The following is an 11039-nucleotide window of genomic DNA, read 5'->3' as shown; positions in this document are numbered from 1 at the left end:
CACTATAATTCCTGTGTCATGCTTCAGTTTGAGGACACTGTGTTTGTGTTAGTTAGTTTTATTTTATATAATTTTATTTTTATTTATTTATTTATTTTTGCATATCCAGGTGCCATGTTGGATTGAATCTGTGTCTTGTTTTGTTTTTCTTCTTCTTCTTTTTTTTTTTTTTTGTTTTGTGTAGAATTTGGACAAAAGTGTTTTATATGTAGAAAAAAATCCAATCCAATAAATTTAAATCATAATTATATTTTCAATTCTCTCAATTGTATTGATTGGTCACACTGCAGTGATGAAGAGGGTGAAATAAAATAATTTAGAGTCGTATATTGTCATCATTACTGTTGTTATTACACTATTGTGAAGTAGGGATGGGGCTGTCTCTTCTTGTCATCATCTTATTGTAGTTTTAGTGGAATTTACAGATACGTTATTATTAATATTATCCGTATTCTATAAACTGTGTAATAGCTACTGTTAATCATTTGAATAACTGAAAAATGAAAATAAAAAGTCCAAATGACAGATAGGAAACAATAAAATATCACATCATATGAAAATATCCTATTATTCTCTATATTGCTAATATACAGTATGTTATGGTTAAGACCTAAAACGCTTTATTATTTCATTTGTAAAAGCATATCAATCATCCATTCAACATATTCTGTGTAGGAACCTTTTCAAGCGGAACGTAGATCTTATATTCCTGTTTCAGGAGGTGGACGGAATTTTGGTCCGACACTATTTTGCAATCGTGTAGAAAACAATGGCTGGTTGGAAGTGGACGCGTTATTTCAGCACTGTTATCGTGAATCTGGCTAACTTGACAAGCACTGCAGGTTCAAACTAACTTCATGATCATGTTGAGACTTTTAACACCTCAAAGATTAACTCGTTACGTTAAGGATTGTTTTAAATCGCTCAAACAGACAGACAAATTCTTCTCAAACAGCTGTCAGTCCGATGAGTACATCAGGAGGTTTATATCAGAGAACACACAGATAGTCGGAGGACAGAGTCTGACTCCAGACATCAATCTGAGACTCTTCACCTCCAGCTGCAGATTCTGGTTTGAGAGACCTGAGCTGTGGCCTTTTGATGACCCATACTGGGCCATATACTGGCCAGGAGGACAGGCGCTCTCAAGGTACAGTTTTAAGCCTCACAATAAACAACAGAGGCTGTTTTATGTGTGTGAGTTACAGCCTCATCTGATGCCACCGCCTCCCTGCAGGTACCTGCTGGATAACCCTGCAGTGTGTCGGGGGAACACGGTCCTGGATCTGGGGAGCGGATGTGGAGCTTCAGCCATCGCTGCAAAACTGTGTGGTGCTGCTCATGTAGTCGCCAATGACATTGACACTGGTATGCATCTGTGTATATTTGGACTTTTTCCTGTCATTATTAACCTTTTTAGTCAGTTTCCTGAACATTTTATTGTATAGACAGATGTGTAAACATGAAACTACTCAATGGCCGGATTAACCTGTCAGGGGGGCAACATTTTGCTGTTGAGCCCTTAGTAAACTTGGGATTTTTCTTAAATATAATCTCTAGATCACAAGATCAGTATCAAGAAGACATAGTAAGTAAACCCACACATTCACTTTGTCCCTAAATATTTCAGATGAGGTGCCCAAGATGTCTCCCTCTTGATCTGAGATTTCAGGTTATTTAACAATGATAATATTAATAACAATGCATTTCATATGTACTGTACTTTTCATTTGCAGTACATATGAAAGTTTTCAAAGTGCTACTGCACTGAAAACATATAACATAAAGAAAAAAACAAGATGAAAAAGACTTCCTGAATAGAAAGGGTTTTTTTAGGGTCTGTGCTGCTCTCAGATGGTTAGGAAGGCTGTTCTACAAGCATGGTGCAGCAGAGCAGAAGGCTCGATCCCCCATGGTGCAGAGCTTCTGGGGGCCCGGAGGAGCAAGCTGCTAGCAGATCTGAGGGTGTAGGTGGAGGTTTGTGGTAGTGGTAGTTCCTGTAAGTAGGGAGGCGCATGTCTCACACTGAGTGTGCTGTTGAGGTACACTATCATGCCACAGTACACAGAGAAAATCTAGGAGCAGCTGAAAAAGTAAGTAAAGATTTTTTTTAATTAGAAATTAATTGCAAGTGGTGGTGACACAGCTGCTAAAAAATATTGATTTATGTCTGTTGGTGTATGTATTCTATCATTTCCTCTTAGTGCAAAACGATGAAGCATGTTGATTTTTTTTGTTTTGTTTTTTTGTATATTAAGTGCAGTAACCATTACCGTGTAGAAAGGAATATGGATACAGATCCAGTGTTTGGTGAGCTGGTGCAAAGTACTAAATGTGCCTCTTTGTATTACAGTTGCAGCTGTTGCTACCCGCATGAACTTTGAGCTGAACGGCCTGGAGCCACCTGTTTGTGTGACTGACAACATGATTGATTCAGAGCCTGAGAGCTTTGACCTGATCCTCCTGGGTGACATGTTCTACGACGAGGCTCTTGCCACCACCCTTCACAGCTGGTTGGACCACTGCATTAAAACCCACGGCAGCCAAGTTCTGATCGGAGATCCTGGGCGAGCCCAGTTTGAGGAGCATGGCATCCGAAGGCTCCTGCATCAGCTGGCCCAGTTTGAGCTGCCCGAGTCTGTTCGAGAGGAGAACTACGGTCTGACCTGCAGCAGTGTTTGGCGCTACCATCCTGAACTGTGAGGACTAGAAGGGATCCTTTGTTCTTTATGTTTTTAATTTATTATTATGTCATATGTAGACTGACTACACAGGGTGACTGAGACTTCACATGCTGCCTTTCCTAGAGTGAAAATACCAACAACTATTTTCTGATATGATGTTCATATACAGTAGGAATAAAATCTTTTCATATGAATTTCACCATGCTGCAACCAAATTTCCAATGGGGGACAATAAAGACTGAACAGAACTGTGAAAGCAATACAATTTAAAAATGACTCAACATTTTGTTTGTGTCACCAATTTCATCTTTAATTTCCTGTAATTTAATGTGTGGCTGCAACTAACAATGATTTTCTCTATCCATTAATCTGTTGATTATTCTCTTTATTGATCAGTTTATTGATTGGGTTATAAAATGGTAGAAAATATTGAACAATGTCCATCACAAGTTCCACGTGCCCAGGGTGACTTCTTCAGATGTCTTACTTTGTCCGACCAACAGACTAAAAACTCAAAGTATTTAGTTTGATATCATAAAAGACTTGACTCAAAATCAACAAATGTTTCCATCTGGAACCAGAACGTAACGGAACCCAGTAAGTTCTGGGAAATTACATGGTAAGTGATGGGAAGTTACACCGTAAAACGCGGGCTGTATTATAAAGTGTTACTGTTGAATTGAAATACATTATTTATATTTCAAGCATCCGTTGTTGCAGCACGTCTGCAGCAAGTACTTAGCAAGTAAATATTTCCTATTGTTAAAATCACCAAAGCAGCAGCAGATTGACGTTGTGTCACAAATTGACGGGCTTCTGAGGCATCTGTTTTGAGAGCAACGTCTAGGATCAAATGTCAACTAAAATAAAGTGACTGTCTTTGTGCTGCTTCTTCCTCCGTTCCCACCTGTGCACCGTGCACTCTGCACTGACCAAAATACCATACAGACGAGCAAAGCGAGTTTCAAGGTCAGGAAAAATACCAAACAGTAGCTGCTGGCGCCAGTCATTGCACCTCAACGAAAATACATCCCGTAATGTAATGAATAGGTGACGTGAAACACCTTCTAGTGGAGACTGTGTAAATTGAACAACGACAAAGTCAACAATACATGATCTTTGAGTCAGAAAGTAATCAAACTATTTTCCAGAAAAAGCTTTCATCCAAACATGTTTCCTAAATATCAATATTTTAAATCTGCTTGTGTCCTGTTGTAGTGTTTTTTTTAGTTAATATAGCATCTTTGTATTACAACAAATCATGATCAAATGTGTGTGTGCTACATGATAAAGTTTGTGTGTACTACAGAAGCATGAAGAGATGACTCAGATCATAGCCAGAGGTGAAGGAGTAGAGGGTAAATGTGCCAAGAAAGGCATTTGATGTCCGGGGAAAAACCCACCAGAGCACATAATACATTGCAAGTTTGAGCACTGTAAAGCAAAACAACAAAAAGAAGATAACACGTTTGTCAGCCTGGACACTATGTGGGAGTGGGGTCAAGTAAAGGTAATGCAACTTGTAATAATGTTTCATTAAAAGTCTATGTGTGTTAGTTAATCATTAATGCATTATTAAAGATCAATACATGTAAGTGTTAATCAATAATGGCCTTTAGGCCTCTTTTTTATTTTGACTGTAAAAATCAGACTGGTAATAGTGGAAGAAAAGGATGTTGGATTATTGCCACGTGTCTATCCTATGAAGTCATTATTGGCAAATTGTCAAATTCATTGGAAAATGGAAAATAACTGGAAAGTCCCTAGAATTTGCTTAATGGGAGGAGTAGACTCCACACTGGGAGGTGCTCTCCAGGGTATACAAGATTGTGGTTTTTCATTCTTTTTTGAGTGTCTGCTTCATGAACCAGCCTCGATTGGCTTGTATCTTGCTGAATACACAATAAATCAAATATTGCACTTAACTCTGCCTGACTTAGTGTTTTTTCTACAGTTTTGAAGTATTTTTTTGACTATTTTTGAGAGAAAATTATGTTGTGGAAGATCTGAAGATTTATTTGCCCATCTGTCCTGTCTCAGCCACATCTGTATGAGAGAAATCCATCATTAATGTCTGATGCTTCTCTTTTAATGTTCATCATCAGCATTATTATTAGTGATGGTAGTCTGCAAAACTCTTGTATTTGGAATTGTTGTGGCAGAAAGAGGTGGATGAAAGAGGAATCAGACGGTCGAGACACAGGTGTCAGATGGGGAATCTCTTTATTCACAGCGGCCCTACTAACAACTTAGAGTTATCGTCCCGGTTACAGAACCGGACATGCCTTTTTATACTGAAAACAGGCTGTGTGTGTGTATGTGTTTGTGTTGTGTGATAGGTTTCACCCTGTTTACCAGACTCTTTGGCTAGCTCAAATCCTGAAGAAGAATGGGACATTTCTCAATTTCACTTATCTTGGACTTTGACCAAATGTGAGTGGGCGTCTCTGCACTATGTGTGTGTGTATGTGGTACTTTGCCCCTTTCCCAATATTCCAGAAGTCTCCTGTTTGGTTGGTGGGCTGACATGTTCGGCATCAGTCCAGGTCATAGTGACCTGGCTCTCATTCCAGGTCACAGTGACCTGGCTCTTATTCTCCTACAAAATGTTCTTCAAGAAGTCTTGTTTAAAACAGTTGAGATCATTCAAATTCAAAACTGATGTTGGCAATCGATTCAGATTTAGGAACAGTGAACTTCACTTGATGAAGAAGCAAAGATGTTGACAGCAGGTCAATATTTGAGCTGAATCAGGAAATCTGTGCTTAGGGTTTCACTAGAGGAGTGACACCCTTCAGCAAATCCTGTCAGAGTTTAAAGAGCAAACTGTGATTACTGCAGATTCCTGGAGATGTCCTGCATTATGATAAGGGCAATTCATACACTGAGTAATCCAATGGAAGAATAGAATAGAATAGAATAGAATAGAATAGAATGCCTTTATTTTCATTGCACATAGTCTTACAACGAAATTTACTGTGCAGTACCTGAAAACAGCTCAGACATTCATCCAAACATATGCATCCTGTACCCACGCCTTGATCCCATACCTGGCAGGCTTGTTCAGCATATACTGTTGAACAGACGCAACGGCCTTGGGTGTCAGTAGAATCGAGAGAGAGAGAGAGAGATTACAGAACGGTCTATTTTATCACTCCACTACCACCCTCCACCCCATCTTTTTCTCAGTTCCAACAGAAAACCTGGAACATGCAGAACATTCTGTCTTTAATCTGTGTATGTGTGTGTGTGGGGGTTTCATCCCATTGCTACCAAAAGAAAGACAAAGACAAACTTTATTGTATTCAAAACATAAAAGAAAAAATATATATATATATTATATATATAAATAAGAGACAAGTTTTTATTGATTTATCGTTTGTGTCGTCACCTCTGAACGGGACCAGTTGCTCATCCACCGTGATGTGAGGCCTAGGGTTGTAGAGGGTCGGTAGCCGCTCGACCCACGCGTCCCAGACCTTTCTCACAGCCGCCAGTTTGTCCGAGGCATGTCTCTCCGCTCTTGTGTCGCGGTCATCGAACCGCACCAACTTCGAGTAAACGTGAAAGACTTTGAGCGACATCGTGGCACGGAAAATCGCACGTCCGCTATCTGCGTCCCACAGGCTGGCAGTGGCCTCGCCTCAGGATCTGTACACGCCGGCTAGGATGAGCAGCCCCATGTAGGCATGCAGGTCGATCTCATCCATCCGCTTCCAGCCGTCTCTTCCGTATTTCCTAAGACCCTCGCGATTAGTCTCCTCCAGGATGATTTTGTCTATTTCCGGTGTGAGGAAGAGGCAGAATGTCGAGACAATATCTCGGGCGTTGGAAGCCGCATAGGCCGTGGGCCCCGACGGCCAGGGCTGCTGCTGCTGCTGCTGCTGTGAGGGCATTGTTTGGTACGGTGCAGAGGACCAAGTTATTTTCCTGTTTCTTGACAGGAACGTCTCTGGTGCAACAACAAGGTTTTCTTCTTCATCTCCTCCTTCTTCTCCTCCTCCTTCTTCTCCTTCTTCTCCTGAGGATGATGTTACATTTTCCTGCTCTGATGAGTTATATTCTTCTCCTCCTCCTTCTTCTCCTTCTTCTCCCGAGGATGATGTTACATTTTCCTGCTCTGATGAGGTATATTCTTCCCCTTCTCCTTCTGCTTCTTCTTCTTCTGATACATCCTCCTCTTCAGAGCGAGACTCACCTGACAAGCTCTCTTCTAGGGTCTTTTTGGCAGCGAAACACCTCATTACAGAGAGGTTGTTCGCGGCTGCCGACCGCCTCGTGTTCTCCTGTTCCCTATCCTCCTCTCGTTCTTCGCACTGCTTTCGCTTTGTCCTTTCCTCCTCCTCGGAGTCGGAGCCGGAGCGAGGTTCGCAGGACCGTGTCTCTCCTTGGGCCTTTTTGGCAGCGAAACGCCTCGTATCCTCCTCCTGTTCCTCCTCATCCTCCTCTGTTCTCTCCTCTTGCTCCCGATCACTCTTCTCCTGCTGCTGTCGCAGCTGTCTCATCTTCCTATCCTCTCGCTCTCGCCGTTGCGAAATGCTCTCCTCTTGTTCTCGACTCCTCTCCTCTTCCTTCCTTGGCCTTCCCCTCGTCCTCCCGCCCCCTCGCTCTCGCCGTGACGAGGCGCTCCATCGCGTCACATCTTCATTTTCTTTGCCTTCTTCTTCTTCACATGGCGAGCTGGAAAAAATCTGTTGTAGGAGCTTTTGAGTGGTAAAACGTCGCACTGTCATGGTTGTTTGCTGTGGGCTTGCCGTGTGGCAGCATAGATGAGTAATGTGGCGGGGGAAGGGGGTAATATTAGAACGTGTCTTTTTTTTCACTCTCGTTTTCTCCTCCCGTCCTTTCCACGACACCTAGCTTTTTGGCACATCTTGCATTAGAGAGGTTGTTTGCGCCGGCTGGTCGCCTCTCCTCCTCCTCTTCTTGCTTCATACTCACCTGTCATTCTTCACACTGTGAACGCGACGGTGCGGAGAGGTTCTTCGCGACGACCGGCCGCCTCGTTCGCGTCCGTTCTCCCGTTCCTCGTCCTCCTCTCGTCGTCCGCGCCGCGTTCGCGTTGTCCATCCCTCTCCCCTGCTCATCCTCCTCCTCCTCCCCGGAGTCCGAGCGGGGTTCGCGGGGCACGCCGGGTCTCTCCTCGGAGAGACAGCGGCAGCGAAATGCATCGGCGCTGAAAGGTTCTTTTTAGTCATCCTTAGAGAGAGGTCGTTCCTGTTCATCGTCCTGTTCAAAGTCCTCCTCTCACCGTCAGCGCCGCTTTCGCTTTGTCCATCCCTCAACCCCTGCTCATCATCCTCCTCCTCCTCGGAGTCCGAGCGGGGTTCGTGGGGCGAGCCGGGTCTCTCCTCGGAGAGACCGCGGCAGCGAAACACATCGGCGCTGAGAGGTTCTTTTGAGCCATCCTTAGAGTCCAGAGCAAAAATAAATAAATAAATGAATAAAAATAAAAATAGCGTCGTTCTCCTGATGCGGTCTCTGTCCTCTCATCCTCTTCTTCCCCTCTCCTCCTCTTTCTTCATACTCACCTCTCACTGCCGTTGCAGTCGCTATACATCCTCTCACACTCCTCGTCCTCGGAGTCCAGCGCTAAAAAAAAAAGGAAAAAGAAAACAAACAAATAAATAAATAAATAAATAAATAACAATTTAAAAAAAGAATAAAAAAATATATACATAAAGTCAAAAAGTAAAGACAATACGTAAAAAGAATAAAGTCCTCCTTTCATTTCCTACCTTTCCCAGAGCCTTCTGACTCTGGCTTGCTGATGTGTGAGCTGGTCTGTTTTATTCAAGGGGCGGGACATAGTTGAGGGTTGAGAGAGCTCGGTCGGACAATTCATGCTCGCTCAGTAAGTCCGACCTGCAGCCGGTCGGATGACTCGCGCTTGGTCGGACAGTCGGTCAGAGAGAGAAAGACCAGATGCCGACGAGGGGGAGGAACGAGGGCGATGTGTGTGTGTGAGGGAAACTGTGAGGGAGAGGATGCAGAGGAGAAAAAAGAAGCAGGACGAAGGGAAGGAAGACTTAGACTTAGACTTAGAAATTTCAAGTATCCAGTAGCAGCATACATGCATGACAAAAATAAACATTAAATACACCTGGAAAACAAGACAAAAAAAAGGACTGAAAAAGAAAAATATACAATAAAAAAAAGAATAAAAAACCTATATGATCCCTTAAGGAGATTGAACTGTGGTACATTATGTATGCAAAAGAGTTTACCGAGTCTGTTTGTGTGGCTCGGTAGGGATAATAGTCTGTCACTGAACACACTCCTCTGCCTCATGAATGTGCTGAGCGTTGTTCAGGATGGAGTGCACTTTCTCCAGTGTCCTCCTCTCCACGCCACTGTGACCGGAGGATCCAGCTCTGTGCCCACAACAGAGCCAGCCCCCCTCACCAGTCTGTTCAGTCGTGCCGAGTCCTTCTTCTCGCTGTTTTCTCCCCAGCACACTACAGCATAGAAGAAAGACCCGACGCCGACAAGGAGGAACAGGACGTGCCTGTGAGGGGAACTGCGAGGGAGAGGAGAAGGAGAAGAAGAAGAAGAACGAGTGGAAGGAAAGGAGCGACCTCGCGTCGGGTCACGGAGACCCGATGCTTACGGGGAGGAACGGGGGCGTGTACGTAAGGGGAACGGCGATGGAGAGGACATAGAGGAGAAGAAGTGGCGACGTCGGGTCACGGAGACCCGATGCTTACGGGGGGAGGAACGAGGGCGTGTGAAGGTAATAAGAGAGACAGTGAGGAGAAGAAGAAGAAGAACGAGGGGAAGGAGAAGAGCGGCGTCGCGTCGGGTCACGGAGAACCGATGCTGACGGGGGGAGGAACGAGGGCATGTGAAGGTAATAAGAGGGACAGTGAAGAGCAGAAGAAGAAGAAGAGAAGGAGGAGATGAGTCATACATAAAAATCCCCTCAAGCGGGGAAATGTTCAGTAGCAGATAATGACTCGTGCAACGGAAACCTCCAAAAAAAAACAACTGATGATGAGTCACACACACACACACACACACACACGAGATGAGGAACGGGGCTGAAGAAATGATAATGATGAGGTGGCAGCAGCAGAGGCAGCAGCAGGTGGACGGGGAGCCCGACGACACCACCAGTGCGTCATCTGCACTCTCCGCAGCTTCCTCTGCGGCCTCCTCCGCGGCCTCCTCTGCAGCCTCTGCCGCCACCGCCCCCATCGTGGCCACGACCCAGGGAAAGGACCTTTCAGACAAAGAAGAAGAAGAAGAAGAAAAGGGAGACCGCGGGGACAGAGTCCAGCCTCATCCCCTGTACGGAAGAGTTCTGCTGGGATGACGGCTTCAACGACGCTCAGACGATCCAGGTCTGCTCGCACCTCATCAGCACGTGCGACGCCATACAGAGATGGTCCCGACGAAATTTAGGTTTGTTTTTTTTTTGTGTGTGACCTTTTGTTACGATGACAACAAAGAAAAGGATAACTAAAATAAAGTAGTGGCTCTGTGATACGAAGCGTTTGTGTCGTCATTTCCTTTATTCTGTTTCTTACTCTGTTCCTATTATTCAAAAAAACAAAACAAAACAAAAGATAACTGTTTCAAGAACCACAAATGTCATGCACAACGAGAACTCCTACTGATACTGACAAACAAGTAGCTTATAAATGATGAATGTCTATGCAACAGGTTTCTCCAGTAATTACTGAAAAAATTAACTTGGAAATCAATTGATAAAACTAAACAAAGCAAAGCAGTTATTCTGAACTTGTAACGCATATCATGTTTACACTGTCTTAAACTGAATCTGTTCTCACAGAGAAGCTCATTAACTGACAAAAGAGCAACAGCCCCGACAAGTCTGACAAGCAGACCCATGATAGTGAGACAGACAGCAGCTTTTATTGCTTGAAACAAAGCAGCCGTTTATTCTGATGTTTTTACAGAGAAAGCGTGAGTCATCTCTGGTGCATAGTTTGTCTAGAGTGTAACAATTGATGAGTTTCAGAAAAACAAGGAGTCAAGAGCAAAAACTCGCTGAGTACATCAGTGTCTTTCTTGTGTTTCTCCAGAATTGTTATCATGTTGCAAGAAAAAGAATCATGATCGCAGGGGCGTCGCAGCCGTGGGTGTTACGCACTTTCACAGAAATATAATCCCCCCCCCCCCACACACACACACACTTTTTCCTGAGGTCGTCATTGATGAAACGAAACTGAGTTTCTCATACATGAAAAATCTATTGGTCAAGTTAGATTAATTGAACAGCCATCCAGCCAATCACAGCCATTTGACCAATCCACCTGGCCAGGGAAGAGTAAACAGTTGAAGTAACGTATAGTATAGTAGTAGTATAGTGCATTCAGCAACGGTGCTCCT

The 11039-nt window shown here is 43.8% G+C and overlaps 2 protein-coding genes across 4 annotated transcripts; one reads left to right on the top strand and one right to left on the bottom strand.

Annotated features, from left to right (window-relative positions):
• The first annotated feature begins 727 nt into the window (after positions 1-727).
• Positions 728-4609, top strand: etfbkmt (electron transfer flavoprotein subunit beta lysine methyltransferase). The gene is made up of 3 exons (XM_042411991.1): positions 728-1150; positions 1238-1368; positions 2354-4609. Exons 1-3 carry the CDS (start codon positions 858-860, stop codon positions 2701-2703), a joined length of 774 nt encoding a protein of 257 aa, XP_042267925.1. The 5' UTR covers positions 728-857; the 3' UTR covers positions 2704-4609.
• Positions 4610-5632: 1023 nt separating this feature from the next.
• On the bottom strand, positions 5633-10802 carry LOC121898028 (golgin subfamily A member 6-like protein 7). Of its 3 annotated transcripts, none has more exons than XM_042412899.1 (3): positions 8423-10802; positions 6076-8276; positions 5633-5778 (listed from the first exon to the last, which is right to left on the bottom strand). In XM_042412899.1, exon 2 carries the CDS (start codon positions 7415-7417, stop codon positions 6329-6331), a length of 1089 nt encoding a protein of 362 aa, XP_042268833.1. In that variant the 5' UTR covers positions 7418-8276; positions 8423-10802; the 3' UTR covers positions 5633-5778; positions 6076-6328. The 3 variants fall into 3 exon arrangements, with proteins under 3 accessions (XP_042268833.1, XP_042268834.1, XP_042268832.1); XM_042412900.1 differs by having other exon boundaries at positions 6076-8657; positions 8912-10802; XM_042412898.1 differs by having other exon boundaries at positions 6076-10802.
• Positions 10803-11039: the final 237 nt, after the last annotated feature.

This window comes from Thunnus maccoyii, chromosome 5 (genome assembly GCF_910596095.1).
Source record: "Thunnus maccoyii chromosome 5, fThuMac1.1, whole genome shotgun sequence".
NCBI classification, from domain to species: Eukaryota; Metazoa; Chordata; class Actinopteri; order Scombriformes; family Scombridae; genus Thunnus; species Thunnus maccoyii.
The sequence above is the reverse complement of the archived record's forward strand: the minus strand, read 5'-3'. Positions and strand labels throughout refer to the sequence as shown.

What these genes read in the sequence shown, in the direction of transcription:
- etfbkmt (XM_042411991.1), top strand. Translation starts at nt 858, where the DNA reads ATGATCATGTTGAGACTTTTAACACCTCAAAGATTAACTCGTTACGTT. An exon ending in GGAGGACAGGCGCTCTCAAG is followed by an intron (nt 1,151 to 1,237) that starts GTACAGTTTTAA and finishes GCCTCCCTGCAG; the next exon opens with GTACCTGCTGGATAACCCTG. An exon ending in CGCCAATGACATTGACACTG is followed by an intron (nt 1,369 to 2,353) that starts GTATGCATCTGT and finishes TTTGTATTACAG; the next exon opens with TTGCAGCTGTTGCTACCCGC.
- LOC121898028 (XM_042412898.1), bottom strand. Translation starts at nt 7,417, where the DNA reads ATGACAGTGCGACGTTTTACCACTCAAAAGCTCCTACAACAGATTTTT.